At 39.5% G+C, this 21,822-nt stretch overlaps 1 protein-coding gene across 5 annotated transcripts in view; it reads left to right on the forward strand.

The window, feature by feature from the left end:
- Positions 1-20,256, forward strand: part of LOC137194030 (rap guanine nucleotide exchange factor 4-like) — a 30,288-nt gene extending 10,032 nt beyond the window's left edge. For 3 of the 5 annotated variants that reach the window (XM_067605547.1, XM_067605548.1, XM_067605549.1), the window contains 28 exons: positions 819-907; positions 2,081-2,227; positions 7,627-7,699; positions 8,139-8,194; positions 10,326-10,432; positions 10,602-10,723; positions 11,194-11,377; positions 11,697-11,781; positions 12,564-12,624; positions 12,736-12,812; positions 13,408-13,554; positions 13,976-14,070; positions 14,200-14,285; positions 14,760-14,838; positions 15,834-15,984; positions 16,128-16,216; positions 16,323-16,350; positions 16,452-16,527; positions 16,650-16,796; positions 16,962-17,059; positions 17,296-17,421; positions 17,780-17,958; positions 18,081-18,171; positions 18,297-18,347; positions 18,441-18,528; positions 18,618-18,682; positions 18,805-18,859; positions 18,968-20,256. In XM_067605547.1, the coding sequence (XP_067461648.1) occupies positions 819-907; positions 2,081-2,227; positions 7,627-7,699; positions 8,139-8,194; positions 10,326-10,432; positions 10,602-10,723; positions 11,194-11,377; positions 11,697-11,781; positions 12,564-12,624; positions 12,736-12,812; positions 13,408-13,554; positions 13,976-14,070; positions 14,200-14,285; positions 14,760-14,838; positions 15,834-15,984; positions 16,128-16,216; positions 16,323-16,350; positions 16,452-16,527; positions 16,650-16,796; positions 16,962-17,059; positions 17,296-17,421; positions 17,780-17,958; positions 18,081-18,171; positions 18,297-18,347; positions 18,441-18,528; positions 18,618-18,682; positions 18,805-18,859; positions 18,968-19,095 (2,780 nt within the window). In that variant the 3' untranslated portion in view covers positions 19,096-20,256. Of the gene's footprint in view, positions 1-818; positions 908-2,080; positions 2,228-7,626; positions 7,700-8,138; positions 8,195-10,325; positions 10,433-10,601; positions 10,724-11,193; positions 11,378-11,696; positions 11,782-12,563; positions 12,625-12,735; positions 12,813-13,407; positions 13,555-13,975; positions 14,071-14,199; positions 14,286-14,759; positions 14,839-15,833; positions 15,985-16,127; positions 16,217-16,322; positions 16,351-16,451; positions 16,528-16,649; positions 16,797-16,961; positions 17,060-17,295; positions 17,422-17,779; positions 17,959-18,080; positions 18,172-18,296; positions 18,348-18,440; positions 18,529-18,617; positions 18,683-18,804; positions 18,860-18,967 lie in introns of those variants that run through there. The other 2 variants (XR_010930910.1, XM_067605550.1) reach the window with 2 other exon arrangements.
- The last annotated feature ends 1,566 nt before the right edge of the window (positions 20,257-21,822 follow it).

Raw genomic sequence — 21,822 nt, forward strand, 5'->3', positions numbered from 1 at the left:
TGATATCAATGTTACCACATTTGACCACTGTCCTGAGGATTATTTCATTATTGTGTGATCTATAACAATCTTTTTTTTTTTAAATAGTCCCAGAGCCCAGGGTGACATCTTCAAATAGTTTTTTTGTTGGTCAATTGTCCAAAACCCAAATATATTCAATGCACACTGAAATGAAAGATAGAAAACCTGCAAAATCTGCATTTGAGAAGCAGGAGCCAGCAAATGTCTTGACAAATGACTTAAACAATTATTTGATTATCAAAATTGTTGTTGATTATTTCTCTGTCAATCGACTAATTGATTAACTGACTAATAGTTCCAGCATTAAACTTTTTGCAAGAATTTTGCCTTTATTTTATTTCAGTTCAGCAGCAGCTATTTCTCCCCTTTTCCATTTGGGATAGACAATGAAAAGATTCTTTACATAATGTTGTTTCTACCAATTCAAAAAATGTATATTTTCCTATAAAATAATTACCAGAACAACATCAAAACACACCTATAAGCCATTCTTTCCATACTGGATCATCTAATGCTTACTGTATCTAGCTAATATGAGGAAGGTTTGAAAACATTGTCCATGATTTGGAAGAAGAAAAATTTTGTGATTAAATACAACTATATTCAAAAATGCAACTGTCAGTATTGTAAAACATTTCAACTTCAGGAGCAAACCAAATATGATCGTGATATACATGTATGAGGGAACTGTGGCATACGTGTTCATGAATGAATTGATGTGCTGTGTGTCCACAGAAATGTAATGTCCAAGAGAAATGTAAATGTATTTTCAAATGTTTTTACAATGCTGTCCACAGTGTTTCGACAGGGAGACATAGGCACCAGCTGGTATGCTGTTCTCTCCGGCTCTCTAGATGTGAAAGTGTCAGAAACCGCCAACCACCAGGTAAGATCAGGTGTTCAACTAGTCAAGTCAGATTGGAGCCACGTTCTGTGTTTTACTGTAGATGATCTGAATCACAAATGAATGAATAATTAATTGAATTCATATTCATGAACACCAATGGGTGCGTTCTGTAATTCCCTTTCTATTTTTATTGAATATACATCATTTTAATGGCAGCCATTCTCCCCCTTCTCTCTTGTACTATTTTCTATTATACGCTTCTCTGTGAAGATGCAGACGGCAGAGCTAGTTCTGTACGACTCTCTTAAACGCTGACATTGTTCTAGTACATTAGCTCTTGTCTCCATGCTTAAATATGCTGGAGCAAAGCTGCCACAGGACAGAAAACAGGTCCTTTGAGGGTTGTGCTTTCTGCTACACCATTTATGGAAGAGTGTGGAAATAGGGTTATGCTGTACATGTAGAGGAAAAGAATGACATGTGGGAGAGGAGAGAGGATTTGTTCCTAGTGAAAGAGGGAGATAAGGAACCCTTTCATTGTGAAACGTCCTTTTCATATATGTAGCCCTAAAGTGCCATTGGTGGCCTAGTTTCTGTGGCTATATTTGAAATGTCAGTTTGGACAGCTGAAAAGGTTTTCATAGCATTCAGAATCTTTGTGTAAATCAGTGGACATTGCGTGTGTGTGCATGTGTTTACTTGCCACCAGCCTGTCGAATTATACCCAGGACCTAGAGATATTTTACTTACAGTTTCAAGTCTCTCATATATGAATTTATTTACATTCATTACCATATATTAATGTGTCTTGCATTACCATATGTGAATCTATTCTCTAACAAGCAGTTGTTCAAACAAATACACTATGTTGTGTAAGGTTGCAATTAACAATTATTTTCATTATCAATTAAGCTGCTGTTTATTTTCTCAAGAGAATAATTGTTTTATCTATAAAATGTCAGAAAATATGCTGTGTGTTGTATGCCCGAGCCACAGTTCAAATCCCCCAAATAATCAGTTTACAATCATATACTGTATGATGAAGAAAAGCTTAAAATCCTCACATTTTAGAAGCTGGGACCAGCATAAATTTTTGCTTAAGAAATGACTCAAACGATTATTCTGTTGTCAAAATTGTTGCCAATTCATTTTCTATCCCTTGATTAATTGACTAATGACTGCAGCTCTAATGTTGTGCTTGTTTGTGTTCAGGATGCTGTCGCTATCTGTACACTGGGGATTGGGACAGCTTTTGGGGAATCCATCCTGGACAACACGCCACGCCACGCTACCATTGTCAGCAGAGAGACCAGCGAGTTGCTTCGAATCGAACAGAGGGAGTTCAAGACCCTCTGGGAGGTGAGACAGACAGAGGGACTTTTGAAATACTCTATGAGGTTCTATCTGCAGCTGTGAGTGTGAGCTGGAACTTCATGATTCAGCATGTTTTGGTAGTGTACCTAAAGGTTTCCGTCTTGGAAAGAGCTTTCCCTTTGAGACGACAATGTTCAGACAACCTTCTATTGTAATTGTCCCTTTAACCACAAGAGGGCTGTCCACCATAACAGCACCTTTAGTTCCACCTATTGGATAGAAACCTCAGGTGATACTTCACAATAAGCTATTAAAGGTACAGAGAGAGTGAGAGAATGTGTATGTACTACACGTGTCTGTGTGTGCTTGTGTGTAATACTAGATGGCTGATGTTTTCAGAGCCTGTCATGGTTTAGTGCAAGCCTTTACAGTACAAGGGATAATGCACTGAATCTGTGCACCAAGGGCCACAAATGAGAATCTAAAAATGATAAGTGTAGAGATCCCATGGCAGCTATTTTTTTTGTAACTGTTTGGCTCAGATGTACATTGCATCGAAAGACAAGTCCCTGGATACAATCATGGATACAAATCATGGATACAAAAGAAAATAAAGACACAGCTGTGCTCAGGATTGAGACTGACAGCTTTTTTTATTGTGATGGAATAATACACTCACTAGCCACTTTATTAGGTACACCTGTTCAACTGCTTGTTAGCACAAATATGTAATCAGGCAGCCACGTGGCAGTAGCTCAGTACATTTGGGCATGTAGACATGGTCAAGACTGTCTGCTGAAGTTCAAGCTAAGCATCAGAATGGGGGAAAAAAGGTGATTTTAAGATTGGACAATAGAAGATTGAAAGAATGTTGCCTGGTCTGATGAATCTTGATTTCTGCTGCAGCATTCAGATGGGAGGGTCAGAATTTGGCGCAAATACCATGGATCCATTCTGCCTTGTTTCAATGGTTTAGGCTGGTGGTGGTAGAATGGTGTGGTGGATATTTTTTGGGTGACACTTTGGGCCCTGTAGTCCCAGTTGAGCATCGTTTAAATGCCACAGCCTACCTGAGTATTGTTGCTGACCATGTTCATCCCTTAATGACCACAGTGTACCCATCTTCTAATGGCTACTTCCAGCAGGATAATGGGCCATGTCACAAACCTTAAATAATTTCAAACTGGTTTCTTGAACATGACAATGAGTTCACTGTACTCAAATGGCTGTCACAGTCACTAGATCTCAATCTATCTATGGATCTACGGGGGACTCGCATCATGGATGTGCAGCAGCAAAATCTGCAGCAACTGCGTGATGCTGTCATTTAAATATGGACCAAAATCTTTGATAAATGTTTCCAGCACCTTGTTGAATCTATGCCACAAAGAAGTTCTGAAGGCAAAAGGGGTCCAACCCAGTACTAGCAACAATTTAGAGAGATTTAGACTTCTCACTGTAGGAATTAATAACATTAATTATGGCTTCAGTCCTTTAACTTTCCAGTCCAGTAATTAGCGTCATTACTTATACCTGTGCTTTTTCTGTTATAAGTCAAAACACCCTATTCAGATAATGAAAGGGAGTAAAACATAAATATCTGTGGATTGTCATTGCAAATTATTGATAGTGATCTAAATTCATATATGAATTTATGAAATAGAGGGTTCTGTCTCAGAACGAAAATTAGATTCCTCTTGTGCATTAGCCATCAACACATAATGGTCTATGGGCTAATTTTTCAAAGAAATCAGAAATTGTAGCCCAAATTAGTTTCAGGAGTACATTCTCCGACTCTCCACTTGAGAGTTAGATATCACATATATATATTTTTTTAATTATAAGAATCATTGATGTCAACAATATTAACCTACTGCAGATATTGGTCAAATAAAAGTGCAAAACCTATCCTTGCTGTACAGGGAAGTGTCCCTGTGACTCAATAAATATTTAAATACCAGTTAAATAAGAAATAAAACTGTCTCACTTCACAGAGCAATTTTAAAAAAGTGAGCTTCTGTACGATGAGTATTCACAGACAGACACTGCAGCAATCATCTCATTTTTACCCTTATCGCAGGGAAAGGTCATACACTGGGGTCATTTCAGTAAGTAAGATATAGAGTATTGATATTCCTGCTGAATATTGGTTTATGTCAGTATTAATAAAACACAATACTGTGCATCATACTGAAGAGAATAGAAGTCAATAATACTGTAAAGTAAAGGACTCTTGTCCAGAATATAAAAAGTCGCTGTCAGCACATGTATCAAATATTGCAAACTCTGCATAGAATCAACTCTCAGCAACATGGCTTTGGCCTCAACACAGGCATCTTATTAGAGAGTTGGCATAGTAGTAGCTGCCTCTCTGTGGGCCTCCTTGTTGAGGTTAGACCTCTCTAAGGGCTCTTCATTCCCAGGGTCCCTTTCAGAGAGAAAGTCCTGGCAGAGCAGTGGATCAGTTAACAGTAGCTTCACAGTCAAAACCCAAAGACTAAGAGTCTGCCCTACTGTTTGATCTGTTATCTTGCATTGTGTAATCCAAATGGCTGACTTTTCTTTGAATTGTAGGACTGTTTTTGCTTGTCCTTACTTGAGGTCAAAGGTCAAGCTCAAATCACTGAAACATTTTCGACTGTCGGCACCTAAAATCTGACATTGAAGCTGAAGGACACTCACTAATGCACACGTCTTGATTTCGAAAGTATTTAGAGCTGACGTAAGTCAATAGGCTTCTATTCTACTGGCCACTGTGAAACATAATCTCTGGAGTTTTGCCCTCAGTGATGAAAAGGAGTATATGAGGCTTTATTACGGTTCTGATGAATAACAGCGGACAGATATTCACTCAGATTTTCAGTGATGTAAGCGTTGATTGAATCATGCAACATTTACTACATTTACTGAAGGTTTTGGTTATGAAGATTTTGGGCTTCTTTTGGCTTAAAATAACCTTTTTTTAAGATTATTTTTTGGCATTGTTTAGTCCTAATGATAGTCACAGTAGAGCTAGACAAGAAACAACAAAGGTCTGTACTGTATTACTGTATATAGTACAATTTGTGTCTTTGCCACTTAGCCACCAGGACGCCTTTAAAATAAACTTTTCTATGAGTTATGGATTTTACCCATCTCATTGCTGAAAATAATATGAAACTGTGGCATAAGACCCAATTTTATGTCACAAAGTATTACAAAAACATTTTTTATTATGAATCAAATAATGTGAACATAGTTTTTCTTTTGGCAAACCCTTATTGTGTAAAAGATTTCTCTAAAAAAGACTTTTTTTTTCTTTATTTGACAGTTATAAGTGCAGAGACAGACAAGAAACAGGTGTAGAGGGAGGGGTATAACACACAATAAAAGTCTGTGGCTGGAATCAAACCATCTCAACCAGTAGGCCAGTGGGGCGCACCATAAATGTTCTTTTGATGGCTTTCCTTCTCTCAGTGTCCTCCCAATACAAAACATATTTTTTTCTATTTATTAATGCGATTCATGAAAAAAAAGACCTCTATAGTATTATTATTATTCGGTGAGTAGAAATTGGGTTTACTGAAACGTGATATCTCCATTTTATGCCACAGGAGCACATAAATGCAAGATAAGACAATAATTGGTTATTAAAGCATGTGTGCTATCTTATTATTGAGCTTGCAGTGTGTGTGTGTTTGTCAACTAAGTGCACTCAGTCTCCCACTCTGCCTTCTATTTTAGGACAGTGGACATAAAGCAGAAAACATAGCCCGAGGTTGTCCTCTTTTGAATCTTATTCAGTTCATAGTAAAAGGATCTTTGTGTTTTATGTTTGTGTGTGTGTGTGTGTGTGAGCATGGACTAATTTGTGCGCATGTGCTTGTGTGTGGCGAGGACTAGAAAGCTACAGGATGAATGCAGTCATGTGTTTGATGAAAGGATGAAAGAAAAAAAGCGCTGTTTCCATAATTCTCACCAAGTGTAAGTGAGATGAATAAACAGGTTGTAAATGTAAAACAGCTTATTGTTTTTGACAGATATGTGTAAACACAGGTCACCAAACAGTTACAGCTGATGCTTTGGTTGGCTGGTTGCATGGCTCTGGACTATGGTGGCCTGGTATTGTGAGTCTTTCTTTCTCTTTCCTTATTTACTCCTCTGTCCCTTTCACTCGCTCCATATTTCTCTTGCCCACTTCCTCTCTCTTCTATTGGCCATGTTGTGTCTTTTGCCAGCCACCTTCCTTTCCTCCTGCTCCATCCTCTCCCTCTTTACCCTTTTCTTTCCCTCCTCTGTTGCTTTCTCTCTCCCCCTGCCTCCCTCTTTCTCTTCCTCCACTAGAGTAGCTCAGTCATACAGACAGTCAGATCACCGTGGTAACCTGTGAGAGAAAGTGCTTCGGTTCTTGGCTCGATCACAGCGAGAGAGGGAGAGACGGAGAAAGAGACTGGGGCGACTGTGTGAGAGAGAGAGAGGAAGAGAGAGAGAGAGAGAGAGAGAGAGAAAGGAAGAGAGCAGCTTGTTTTGAGCAGGATGCTATCCGGTGGCGTGTGTGTGAGTTGTAAAGGAGCAGAGGGCAGCTCTCTGGGGCTTCAGTCCCTCCAGTATTAGGCAGCTGAGTGTATTACTTCAGGTGAGTTTGACTCCTTGACAGTACCAGTGTGTAGCCTGTGGCAATTTGTCAGCAGTATTTGTGGTGTTCATGTGGGCTAGATAGTGTTTTACTCTAATATTTACTTTTATTCGTTTTTGCTGTCTTTTCACAAAATGGAATTTATACATCCTAGCAAATGTTTTGTAAGGCTTGTTCTTAATACTGGGATCTAGTTAATAGTTTTATTATCTTCCTGGTTGTGTGTATGTGTGTGAAAAATATAGATGGGGGGGTGTTTGTGTCTTAAGGTCAAACATATGCTCGCTCTGTCTTGCGCTCTCTGTGTGAGTGTATTTGTGTGTGTTCCTGGTAGTCGTCAGAAGACATAGGAAATGACCTTGCAAAAGAACAGTGGCACTTTCAGACTCAAAATTACCTACTGTCTGTATTTCAGTGTCTCAGCCACAGAAATGCAAACACAATTTATTGTTGTCAACATCTGTAAAAACAGCATCTGTACACATTTAGCAGCTTTTGCTGTTCGTCTTAACCCTGATTTAAATACTGTTGTCAGTGTGTGTGTGTGTGTGTGTGTGTGTGTGTGTGTGTGTGTGTGTGTGTGTGTGTGTGTGTGTTATATAATGTTAGTTGTTGTGCATGTAAATGATCTTGGTTGTACAAAGGGCTTTGTTTTGAGAGGCACTTGCACTGCGTGTGTTTGAAAGTAACGCTGTGTGTGTGACAGAGAGACGGAGAGAGAAATGTGATGGGTTTTAATAACTAATAGATGATGATGCCTAACATCAGATACAATTAAATAGTAGAGGTGTAAATGCTCTGACGTCTGTCTGTGTGTTTGGTCCTGCAGAAGTATCGTCAGAGCCTGGCTGGACTGTTGGCCCCTCCTTATGGAGCTATGGAGAGTGGATCCAACAATGACAGTGAGTAGATATACACACAGAGTTGAATGAAAGAAACACTGTAAACTTTGCTGAATGTGGTTCATTACTGGGCCTGAGTTTTGTTGTACAGGAACCAGGAAAGATAGTAACGAGGTCAAAAACTAAATAGATTGTAAAGAAGGTAGTAAACAAGTATAATAATTTGAAAAGGAAGCATTTGAAAATGGTAGTAATGCAGCATGGACCATATTTTATTTTATTGTTTTTTTTTTTATTTCATGGAATAAAATCTACATTACATAGTCATAATTTTAAAGTGCTCCTGCTTCCTTTTTAAAGTTAATACTTGTTTTCAGCCAAATGTTTATCAGGAACATGTAAGTTACACAGTGAATTGGTCGTATTTTGATGTTTTAGAATGAAAAATATCTGTATCCTATAAAAATCTTCCAGCCTGAAGACGTTTTTCCCTCCTTAGGACTCACAGACAAAGACAACATGAACTCAGACTCTGCAAACAAAGCTCACAACAAGGTAAATACTCACTCCAGCTCACTGTTTGGACCTGAAGGTCTGTCTTGTATTCATATGGGAAGTAAAAAGAAGTTCAGCATGGCAACTTGACCCCTTAAACAAACTCTGCCAACATGTTTCAGAGAACTGTGTCCTTCCTCAGGGCACACAAAGCATGAATGAACCAAATGCTCAACCAATATAATGTGGTTTGTGTCAGAATATCTGTAGAGACTGGGCATTTAGGGTTGTGCAAACATATGTTTTAGTCTCATGTTTGACGTATCTGGCCAGTAGTGATTCTGATGTTGTTTTTGTTCATTGTCAATGTTTTGTACTCAATATTGGAAATCAAAAGTATGCTGAGTGTAGTGAACCAGACCAGTGTCATAAAATCATACACCACTGCATACTTTCATATTTGTGAATGAACCAGAATGCCAGAATGGATTTTGGAGGTGTATGTGTTCTCTGAGCAGAGACAAGCGATGACTCACAGCTGTGATCCTCTGTAGTTATGCTAATGCTAGCTAATGCATGCACATAGAAGAAAGATCCCATCTGCCCAATTAGCATGCCTTTCTTTGTTGTTTTGAACAGCAGCTGTGTGAATGTATACACATCTGCCCTTTTCCTCTGTCTGAGGTGCAGGTGTGATCTATATAGAATGTATTTGCTTGCATGTCCTGTGGGTTTTGATGCAGTTTTACTGAAATGAATGCTATATAGTGTTGTACTCTATATGTTTTTCTAACAGTGCGCAAACTCGGCATATCCTGACATAGATATTATTGAATAATACACATACAAATATATATGATGCACACATTTACATACCTCACATATGTCAATCAAGATTTATTAAAATATAGCTGCAAGTGGTGATTCTAAGGTTCAAGACAACACGAACCATTAGAAGTTGAAAGCTTCAACAGCTTAATTAAAAATATCCACCAAGTTTGGTGATGTTTGGACAAATTGTCATTGATTCATGGCCAAATTTGCGCCAGGCTCATGCAAGTTTTTGGAACTGGTGGCGCCCCCTATTGAGCGATTTCAAAATAGTTTTACACACGTGGTTCTACATTGTTCTGAAACATATCCTGTGAGTTTTGCAATGATTGGACAAACAATTCTGGTTTATAGTCTCATTTGTATTATGCCACGCCCATTTTTTGCATTTGTAGTTCCCCCTAGTGGTCAAGTCGAATGAAACTTTCAGGGTATGTTTCAGGTATATATCTGGACATATCCTGTAAGTTTTGTGATGAGTGGCCCAACAGTTTTTGACTTTGGTCTATTTATGTGCTTATGAGCCATGCCCTTTGGAAGGTCATTGATCAATATCTTGAAACATAAATAAGATATCAACAGTTTTTATGCAACTCTTAAAAGCTTGGTCCAATAATGATCCACAGAAAGTTAGGTAGCAATCGGACCTACAGTTTAGGAGAATATGTCAAAGATGTGTTTTCAAAAAATTAAAAATGGCAGAAAATCTATCTTGGCGCAAATGGGCATGGCTTATATGGATATATTCGTCTGGACCCATAGAATCCAGGAAAAAAAGGATGTTGTTTGTGAGACTTGCGGTTCAAAAGTTATAAGCCAAAACGTAGTTTGTTGTTACAGGGCCACCATCTGGCCGATTGGGGTCATTGGGGTACTTGGGCAGTACTTGCACACAGCTTCCAATCAATGGGCAAAATCTCATGTCTCTTGCATTCACCATTCATGGAAATGTGCACAAACATTTCTGAGGAAGAAAAATAATAAACCAGCACAAAAACAATAAGGTTTCAGCCCTTCATGCTTGAACCCCTAATGATATATTTTTTGGGGGGGTAATTTGACACTGTCCTGTTCTTTTACAGAAAATGGTACGATGATGATAATAATAATGAAACTGGTTGGCTTACGTGGGTACGAGCATCACCATTATTATCAGTTCATGGTGTAAATACTGCAGTGAGGTTGCCCATTTTCAGTTTAGTAGTATGGCATTTTCTTTTCTTACAAATGCGGTGTCGGATTGGCATTTCTCTTGCCTGTTTCTGTACAAATGTTACAGCCTGGAGTCAGCATAAGTATCGGGAGCATTGCCATTGCCTGTAAGTCTTGCAGTTCCTCATGCTTCTCTGGTGTTCTGTAGATTCCCTCAGAGAAGCTGCAGAGAGCGGGAAAGGTTCTCCGCAATGCCATCCTGTCCAGAGCCCCGCACATGATTCGGGACAGGAAGTACCACCTCAAGACATACAGGTAAGAGTATGTGTCTGCAATTCCAACTGTGTGTGTTTACACAAAATTATGAGCACATGCAAGGGCTTTGGGAGAACTTTTGACAATTTTGTGTTGATAAAAATAGGTGGGCTATTTTTCAGTTCTCTTCATTTAATATTCAAGCAATGTGTTCGTGTGTGTATTGCAGACAGTGCTGTGTCGGTACAGAGCTAGTGGATTGGCTGGTGCTGCAGAGTGCCTGTGTCCTCACACGATCCCATGCTGTTGGGATGTGGCAGGCACTACTAGAGGAAGGGGTACTTAATCATGGTAACTAACATTTTGGCTTTTTCTATTGCTTTCTCCATCATAGTACACACATTACATAGTTGTAATGACAGACTGTAGTCAGCTACCAAATCTCTGTTTCAAAGCTGCTGAGAAAGAAAGACCTGGGAAAATGTATTTTTTACATATCCTTATCCTTGTATTGCATTGAGTGTCATTCAGTGGATGAATTGGAAGCTAACTTTGGATATTTTTAAGTGTCACTCTTTGACACAGAGTGGGCTTTATTGACTCTGAACTACTGAGTGGAAAATAAGTAGAAGTTTTGAAGCATGAACATTAAATACAGATTGAATCTGAATTTCAAAGAAGATGTCTTTTGAGATACGATAAGACCCGATAAGATCTCTAATTGCTAAAAAAAAAATCAGCAGGCATGCTTGTGTGTTTCTATGTGTACACTTGTGTTGTACACACTGTGTTTTGACCTTGTGTGCTTGTCTGCTCTTCAGTGGACCAAGAGCTTGGCTTCCAGGACAAGTACCTGTTCTACCGTTTTCTTGACGATGAGGAGGAGGACACACCGTTGCCTAGTGAGGAGGAGAAGAGGGAAAGTGAGGAAGAGCTGCCAGAGACCATCCTCTTCCTCGTTCAGATCGGCCCTGATGCACTTCTGCGCATGATCCTCAGGAAATCGTCAGTAACAATCAATAATAGTGTATTACTTACATTACGCTGGTAATACAATCCACTAATATTGCACAACATGTTGCACACTGTAAGCTGCACTTTGAAAACCAAAAAAAGACATTGTATAAATAAACATTCTGATTATTATCATGATATCATTATATATATATATATCAAATCATTTGTAATGAGTACTTTGAAAACAGCTATAATATTTTAGCATTAGAATGTGTCATTACTAATTTAACTGCAGTGTAATAAGAGGAGAAGTGCATGAAATCTTCTTGGTGAGTTAATTCTGACTAACCTCTATGTGTGTCTGTAGGCCTGGTCAGAGGACAGGGGATGACCTAGAGATCATCTATGATGAGCTGCTTCACATTAAGGCCTTAGCTCACCTCTCCAACACTGTGAGTCAGCCGGTCCACTTTCGTTTTAAAGAGACCGCACCGGTTTTCATGAAGGCTGTTAATTCACCGGAACCACTTGTTACAGTCTTTTTGTTTTTAAGACCAGAGGGAGAAGTTATTGTCACTACAGCATTTCTCTTACCAGTGTAATGAGACATAGTTTTAGACACAGTCTACCTTGTGTTGGCAAGCAGTCGACATGTTTAGGAGTCCTTAAGTCTGTACTCGCCGCAGAAGAATTTTTGTTTGTGTTGTCATCATGCTCGATATAGAGAGTTTCCCTCATAGAATCAGTATTACATGCAATTATATTAGTAGAGCTTAGATTTTTTTTAAAAAATCACATGAAGCACATTGAACCTGTTGGTTCCCAACCAACAGGCTTAATCCATGTTTTTCCATTAAATGCTTTTTTTTAGTCCCACTGACCTCTCACTAATTTTGAAAACAGTGCTTATAAATATAAAGTACAGCAAACTTAAGGACTCATAGTGCATAACTCGCCATGTGACATTATACTTGTGTATAACAAAACAGTCTTGTCATTCCAATAAAGTGCAACCTGCTAAAAATATTTTAAAAGTATAGACTAAATAACTTAAACTTAAATATATGTAGAAAATATGCTATGGTAATTTAAAGTATATACTGTTTTATACATTGAAAACATACAGTACAAGCAGACACAGAGAGTGAATGTACCTGATCTGTGCATAATAACTCTGCAGTGCAGCTAAATCCAATATGACCTAAGTTTTGAAACAGTGTACTCTTGTGTCTAGGTGAAGAGGGAACTGGCAAGCGTTGTGATCTTCGAGTCGCATGCAAAGGCTGGAACTGTGTGTAGGTCTTCGCTTTGTCCTAGAATACATTTTTGTCTGTGTACATAGTTTACAGAATGTGTGTTAGTGGTGTGTGTAAGAGTAATGTTTGTTTGTCTTCTTTGTCTTCCAGTGTTCAACCAAGGAGAAGAGGGCACATCATGGTACATCATCCAGAAAGGCTCTGTGAATGTGGTTATCTATGGCAAGGTGTGTTTGTGGGTGCACTTGCATGGTGCAATGCATTCATCCACTTGCATGCTTATTCTTCTTTTGACACATGAGCATTGTTATGTTTTTCTGCTTCATTTGATGATATTTCATCTGTATGTAATGGATTAAAATGTGTAGTTCATGTCTGTATGGAGCAGACCAGCAGTAACTGCCCTCTGGGGCTGGGAAACACCAGCAGTGGAGTTTGGCAAACTCTGCTGAGCTCACCATGACTCATCACTATGATTAAATGGCTTAAGGGATTGTATGCATACACAAATTCACACCACTCACTTCTTTACAACCACTGTACAGGCAGATGTACTGCACATATTCATGTGCATGCATACACATGGATCACACGCGTACATACAAGCACACATGCACCCTACACACACACACACACACACACACACAAACAGACACACACGCACACAGGCACAGATGATTCATCCCATTCGTGAGGGCTAATGCTGCTTTCTGACTTTTCTTCAGGGCTTAAGATGACTCGCAAACTGTGTTTGTGTCTGTGCTTATTTGCATCTTGGTGCGTGTTTGCCCATATGTGCAATTGTGTGTGTGTGTGTCTCAGGGAGTGGTGTGTACGCTTCACGAGGGTGATGACTTTGGGAAGTTGGCCCTGGTTACAGACTCACCTCGTGCTGCCTCCATCGTACTGAGAGAGGATCACTGCCACTTCCTTCGTGTGGACAAGGAAGACTTCAACAGGATACTCAGGGTAGGCAGACCAGAGCTGGACATTTATCCTGGACACAGATAAGATACAAGTGAGGTCACACACAGGTGGTCTGATGCACAAAATGACTATTTTTGGTCAAAAATGTTAAAAATACTGTTGTTAGCAATATTTATTCGCAAGGTCACTGCCGAGTCAAAAGTCTTTGACTGTTAAGTCAAAATTTAGATTAACTTTACTGGACAGCATCTGGATCAAGGGAAAGGAAAACAGGTGCGGATCCATTTATTTGGGCTGTCTGAAGCATCATGCTACACTATGATGTTTGTCTCCCTCCTCTGGCAGATGATCGGTATTACACTTTAGACGCCAGATTTCCTAATTTTACATTCAGTAATAATACAGTATGTTTTTGTGTGTTTGTTTTTTGTTTTTTTTTACATGCATCCTGTTGTATTTATAGGACGTGGAAGCCAACACAGTGCGTTTGAAAGAGCATGAACAAGCTGTGCTGGTGTTAGAAAAGAGTCCTCGAGCCTCCACCCTGGGAAGCATCAAGTATGTGTGTGTTCGAATGTGTGGAGTGTTATATACACAGTGTACTTACAAATCTCTCTCTCTCCCTCACTCTGTCTGTCTCTCAAAAGGGGCTTTTTCATATTCTTCATATCTTCTCACCTTTCGCAGGTACACTGTGATATCAGGAACTCCAGAGAAAGTTCTTGAGCACTTCTTGGAGACCATGAGAATGGACATACATCACAGTGAACCAGGTTGCTAAATAGAAAAACAATATATATAATGCTAAATGAATTACAGGCTATTAGGCCTAAATTCATTTTGAATAGATGGTTGAGATAATCTTTTGTTTCATATTATTCAGTGTGATATTATGTTGCATGCTATGTACACAGATTTATGTCATACTTTAGCCTAGGTGTTTTTATTCACAATTTAAAAAGTTTTTTGTTGAGTTTGCATGACTTTCTTTGGACTTACCCTCCATCTAATCCCTTAAGTAAAACCCAAAGGTGGATGTTGCAGATAGTATAGACACTATATCAAATGCATTGTAATGAAAGAAGGAAGGACGGATAGACAGATAAGCAAGATGAATGGATTAATGATAAAAGGCATTTTCACAACCTTTTGAACCTCCTGATTCTTCTGCTCTCAATTTTCTTCTTTTCCCCTCCTCTGACTCTCTTCCCTCTTGCTGTATGTCTGTTTCTTTTCTCTTATGTTAGACCCAGCAGTGGATGATTTTGTCCTCATGCACTGTGTCTTCATGCCCAACAGCCAGCTGTGCCCTCTACTCATGGCACAATATCCTTTCTACCTTTCTCTATCTTGCTTTGTCTTGTCTTGGTATACGGTATTTCCTTTGTTGTCTTTACACTGTCTGTAATAATCCTGTATAAGATACATTATCAAATTTATAACAGTAGCCAGAATGATATGTAGACAACCCCATCCAGAAATGAACTGATATGCCCATTGTTTGTACTATACTATAACAGTTGTGCTGACTGCATCTCGTCTTGTGTAACTTACCGACTGTGTTTACTGTATGGAGGAGCTGAAGCAGCAGTTGACCATCCAGCACTAATGAACTGCTCACTGACTGCACACTTCCCCTTCACACCATAGTAACAAGTTGTAATCCCAGCTGCAAAGGTCTTATTGTCTTAGTCATTTCAGTGCAAGTGTAGCAGAGTTGCAGTAAAACTAGCTTGGTACAGCACAGGTCTTTGTTTTGGTTGAATCAAGTGAAACCTGTATTTGTGCAGTGTATGTTCAACAACAGTTTTACCACTGATGCATTGATGATAATACGTAATATATACTTTAGTACTTATCCTAAGCTCTTATCATAGACTGTATATGGATATGGCAGAAGTGACTTTACCTATAGGTTTTTGAAAGGGTTGTTTTGAAGTCTGAAGTTGGGTTTACTGCTCAGTGTGATCTGTCGGTTAGTGGAGTCAAAAAATCCAAGCTGTAACTCCCAGTGAGTCCGAAAGGAAAGCAAGGAAAGCATTTCCCTAGTTATACTCAACTTTGAGCCCAAATATCCCATTATTGGAGCAAAAATGTCAAAATTGCCACAAAGACATACACTAGAAGAAGTGAAATTATTGCAGCATTTTTACTTCATTAGTTACTGAAACATTCAGGTGTGGTGGTTGCTCCTCGGCTGGTACTGGTTTTGAGCAGTGGATCAGCAATAATATACAAACTGAATATCACTGTCTATCTGCGTGTTTACCATATCAGGATAATATCTACATCTCTGTGTTTATCTTTAACTTTGTGTGCACCTACCATGCGGCGTCTCCTCCTGGCTCTGAACAGGAGAGGTTGGAGTATGCACTTAACAGTAAGAGGAGAGCCCTCATTCTGGCCCTGCGCTGGGCTAACACACACACATACATGCTACAGGAGGAGCCTGCTGCAATTTCTTTCCTTGAGGTAGGAATAACAAGTTAGTAAGCTTTAAAATGCAGTAAATAACACACACACACACACACACACAAACAGCAATGCCTCTGCAGATATACATACAGATCATATGGATGGTTGGAGTGTGGTTCTTCCTCTCTCTGTTTCTGTAGGAGTTGTATGGAAGTTTATCAAATGATTCCCGGATGCTCAGAGCTCTGAAAGATTTGGTTCCTGACCTGGAGAAAGTCGTCAAACTACAGTATGTTTCTCAGCTCCTCCACATTAAACTTGCCCTGTATCCTCTATGTCACAACAAGTTTATTTATTCTGTCCTTTGTTTATTTCCATACTCCTACACGTTGTAGTTCAGAGGAAGCCAAAGCCACAAAAAAGGTATATTCAGACATATAAAATACTGAACTCCATGTTGCAGTAAATGGTAGCTGCTTAAGGATGTGGAAGCTGATTACACACTATGTCATGTAATTAAACAGAAGGCCCTAATACGACAGTTCAGCAATGGAGAGGAAAGGCTGCAGAAGAAACAAGCCATCAGGAATCATGATGACAGTAAGTTGAAGTGTGTGTGTGATTTATACATACGAGTTATACATTTTATATTTTACTTTATTACAAATTAGAGGCCGTCACATATCGTTGTATTTCATTGTTACTTTTGTGTGTGTTTCTAGTCCTATTGAAGGTGTACTGCAGTGATCACACTTACACAACTATCCGAGTGGCTGTGGCAGCGACAGGAAGAGAAGTGATCAGCGCTGTGGCTGATAAACTTGGCACCACTGACGAGCTCCTGTTGGTCCACCTCAGCTCTGCAGGTGGTAAGAAGACAGATTTTTGTGGATGTGAAAGAACAGCTCTGCCGTAACATCATCTACAATTTGATTATCAAGTCATTTCTGTGGCTATTTGTAAATCAATATCATGTCTTTAAGTTTGCGTTGGAACACATGATGGAAGTTCAAATCTGCTCTTTTTTGTTACAGAAAAAATAATCCTGAAGCCTAATGACGTGTCAGTGTTTTCTACTCTGAGCATTAACGGTCGATTATTTGCCTGTCCTCGAGATCAGCTCAGCAGTCTGGTAAGAGATGAATATTACTCCTGTTTATTTTGAATTGTTTTTTTAAAATCAAATATAAGAGTTATATCTAGCATGTATTCTTTTTGTGGCTGTGCTATGATGGTGATGAAATTTGTACCGATACACTTTTTGTGTATAGTAAGGAAAGTAAATTATGTTGTGGTTGAACCTATGCTCTGTGTTTTTGTGAGTGCTTGATAATTTGAATGTGTGTATTTGTGGACTGTGTGTATCAGACTCCTCTTCCAGACCAGGAGGGGCCCTCTGCAGGCTCCATGTCTACTTTTGAGCTGATGAGTTCTAAGGACTTGGCTTATCAAATGACAATGTTTGACTGGGAGCTCTTCAGCTGTGTACATGAGGTACCACGCACACACTCACAGACACACACACATACGTATAATATAATATATATCGTATAAACAACTTACCATGAGGCTCTGTGAATGCACAGTCCAATGTTGATATTGTTGGCAGAAAAAGGCCAACATCCAAAATCGTTGTGGGCTGAACACCTCTGTAGAATTGGGTAAACTATCTTAAAATCTGATTAGATAATGGAATCAGACCATACAGACGTTGCCTCCTACTCTTGTTCAGCATCATTGGTCATAAATAACCCTGCAGGACTACTGCTTGATAGATGCAGTGTGGCAGGACCTGTTCACTGGATTAACTCTAAACCTGCTCTCCCTATTGTCTCCCCCCTGCTCTGCCCAGCATGAGCTGCTCTACCACACGTTTGGTCGCCAGAGCTTCAGAAGAACCACGGCTAACATGGACCTGTTCCTGCGGAGGTTCAACCAAGTTCAGCTGTGGGTGGTCACTGAGGTCTGCCTCTGTGGACAGTTGAGTAAGAGAGTCCAACTCCTAAAGAAGTTCATCAAGATAGCTGCACAGTGAGTAGGATCTGCTGGTGAATGTCACACATAATTTGCACGTATTTAAACAGGTAGGTTGGATTCACCTGGATTTATTATTTCTTCCTTGTGTGTGTCTGTATTTGTATATTTGTCCATAGCTGTCGGGAGTTTAAAAACCTGAATTCATTCTTTGCTATCATTATGGGGATGAGCAACCCTGCTGTCAGCAGACTGAGCCAGACATGGGAGGTAAACCTAAATTAAAACATTATGTATTACTATTATTAAATTCAACTATCTTTGGATCAGCAGTCTGTACACTGCTGTTGCTAAAATAAGCACATGTCACTGAGGTCTTCTATTTTTCCTGCCAGAAACTACCCACCAAGTTTAAGAAGTTCTACGCAGAGTTTGAGAGCATGATGGTGAGATGCATATTGAAGTCAGTTAAAACAAATTAAGAATAGCATATTAAGATTAGTATTAACCTTTGATAATGGTGTTATGTTTGATGTCAGGACCCGTCCAGAAACCACCGGGCGTACAGACTTACTGTTACCAAACTGGAACCACCAATCATCCCCTTTATGCCGCTCCTTCTCAAAGGTATGGCGAATAGATCAGACACTGCATCACATAAGAATGTGATCCGGGATAAACATGGCAGTCATTAAGTTTAATGAATTTCTTTACAGATATGACATTTACACATGAGGGCAACAAGACATTCATTGACAATATGGTCAATTTTGAGAAAATGGTAAGTTTCTGTGCACATTATAAGGGCTATTTATTCATTTTGGGGATGTTTTGTGTTTTCAGCACTGCCATACTGTTCTTCACTGAAGTTTGATGTAATATTGTTTATGCTCATTTCATCAGCGTATTATAGCTAACACAATACGGCAAGTGAGGCACTGTAGAAGCCAACCTTTCAGTAAGTGCATATTATTTATTAGCGCATTTATTTGGTGGCTTTACAAGCAGGTTATAAACTTTTTTTTTTCTGCCCCCTCTTATTCTGTTTATTCTCTCGCTGCAATAGATCCCGACATATGCCAACCCAACAAGAATCAGGCGGAGGTACGGGGTTATGTTAGGAAGCTCTGTGTGATTGACAACCAGAGGGCACTGACGCAGCTCTCCTACAGGCTGGAGCCTCGGCGGACATGAGCCCCAAATCTTCCACCACCATCGCCTTCTCTGTGAGACTAGAAAAACACACACGTTACTTGGATAAAAAAAAAACCAGAAAAAACTCAACACAACTAGACGTTCAGTAGCAAATCACAACAGTCAATGACTTTTTACACTATTACGGACTGCAGATAAAGGACTTATACTGTGCCATTAAAAGCCTCTTCTTCCTGGACAGAAAGAAATTGTTCAGCTCCTCTCTTGTCGCTGTGTCTCAGTCCCCACACTGAGAGTTTATACCATACTAGTTGTTACTGTTTGGGACCTGTTAGATAGAACTGTAATGTATAGAACTTGAATCAATATCCTGCATGACTGAACTTCAACAAGGCTTTGTGTTCTATACAGTGGATTTCTATCTGAGTGTCCTGTAATGTCTTGCTACCCCAAACTGAGCCCTAGTTTACACAATATTACTGTACCTGCCTGTAAAGCAAACCTTTTCTCTCCTGACAGTCCTACTCGAAAACCATCCAAACTGTAGTGAAATCTAGATTCTTCATTTTCCCTGACGAATATACAGATAAATATGGCGTATATAAAATCTGAAAGTACTTACTTACTTCATAACCTACATGAGTGTATCCAAGTCTTTGAGAGTCTTTAGGATTTGATGTCCTTTAGGTGAATATCAGTGTCCTTTAACTAGTCAGACACTTCAAAACTACGTAACAGAGTATTAGCTGGATTAAAGCCCTAATGGTGTTACAAACAGGGTTCGAATCTGTCAATGTAGTATTACGTTTTATTTTTTCTTTGGAGTACAACTCCTGAAGATATGAATCATTCTAGATGATGATGTTGCTTCGTAGGATCTGTTCTGAGGTCAGTTGTTATAACCAAATTGTACTCCTTTCTGAGGCACTGATCCTAGATACAAAGTCTAAAAGCAACTTATAATTTGAGGGGAAATCTTGTCATCTCTACCAATTGTGTTCAGTCCGTGTAAATTTTTTTTTTCTATAAGTGGGTGTAGATTTTGAGTGTTCTTGACAAGTGTCATTAATTTTCCTTTGATCTCAGGAGCTTTTGATGTGATGGTGTGTGTCGAACTGCCGTGAGGGTTGCTTTTCTCAGAGCAGCCTGTAACTGTACTGTATGTGTAGTCTGCCTTGTAAATAAAAATAGCTAATTTAACAGTCCTGTTGATTTGATGACGTTTTTCAGAAAGTATTTTTGCCCCGCAAGTGGTGGCGACTGAGAATGGCGGTGCTGTTCTGTCTGTTTGCACAACAACATGAACAATTTCTCTGATACTCTAATAGATATCTCTGACATGCACACCAAACATTTGCTTCTGCCTAAAGGAGCATTCCGCTGATTTCAGAGTCAGATTGCTTGTAAGAAGGAGTGTTACCCAGCCTGAAAACGGTCGTGTTATGTCTTCTGTGGCTCTGGGGGCAGTTTTGTCAAGTCTAAGAAAATTAGTCATGTGACATCACCTGGAGGTTACAAATTTTTTAAAGAAAGCCTGCGTTATGATAAGGGGTTGTGGTTGAAAGACATGGGCATTTACCAGGCAGGAAGGATCTAATTAAAGACACCATTGAGCTATTTAGCTGTGTTCTGGGAAGTGTAGAAGCATCCGTAACTTTTGGAGACTGACCTATAGAAGGAACTAAAAGTCTGCAAATCACAACCTTTGCTGCAACAATTGTGACTATTTTTCATGTAATCTGTCTCTTTATGTAATTGTGACACTACATTGCTCACCAGAGGATCTCTGTCCATTCAGGGTCATTGTGTGAACTTTCTCTAGCACCATTTTGGTCAAAATGATCAACCTTGAACACAAGAAAATGTTAATCGTCAGATTGCATAGAAATTTGCAGCATATATTCATGGTTCTCAGAGGAGAAACCCTCTTAGATTTGGATGTAGGATGTAGATGAACCTCGTAACCTTTCCTCTCATACCACCCTACCAGCAAACTTTCCACTTCTGCAGACAAGATGTTGTATATTGTAACTGGTTGACTGCTCAGCACATATATGCTCCCCAGAGGAAGAACCCTTTTTAATTTTTGGTGATTCAATGACCTGTTATGTAGTGCTGTCTTGAAGTCAGTTTCAGAGTCAAGAGCAAAACTCTGAATAGTTTAAAATCAGCAAGATGTTCTTTCAATCCAGCACTTTTGCTCTCTGAAGGGTAATAATTCATTGCAGCTTCTAGAAGCTGCCAACAGACATTTAGTCATGTTTTATTTATTCGGTGAATCACAAGGTAGTCTCCTTTTGCGCTTGATTACTGTTAACAACCGAGAAATGTCCTAACTTCCCACACAGTAGCTGATCTCACCTGTCCCTACACAGTGATGTCAGCATGGCTATCCTGCTTGATGATGTCACTGGGTCATTCCTGTCGGGTCGTGTAACACACTATCCCCGCCTGGCTTCTCTGGTGAGTGTGCGTGTGTGTTTTTAGATGCAGAGTGTGTGAGAGATGGATTTAGGTATCTGTGGCAGTCATCCTTGTTGCTAACTGATTTACTATGTCTGACACGCTATAGGCTAGAGTTGTATATCTCTGCGTGTGTGTGTGTGTGTGTGTGTGTGTGGGTGTGTGTGTGTGTGTGCGTGTGTGTATGGAGAGCTTTATATAGCCACAGTTATCCAGGAAGAAGGAATGCCCTGGATGCCAGTGACCATATTTGAACAGTGTGTCTGCTGCAGGCAGACTGCACACACTGACTGCAAACCCATA

Source organism: Thunnus thynnus, chromosome 12, assembly GCF_963924715.1.
Source record: "Thunnus thynnus chromosome 12, fThuThy2.1, whole genome shotgun sequence".
Classification (NCBI taxonomy): Eukaryota; Metazoa; Chordata; class Actinopteri; order Scombriformes; family Scombridae; genus Thunnus; species Thunnus thynnus.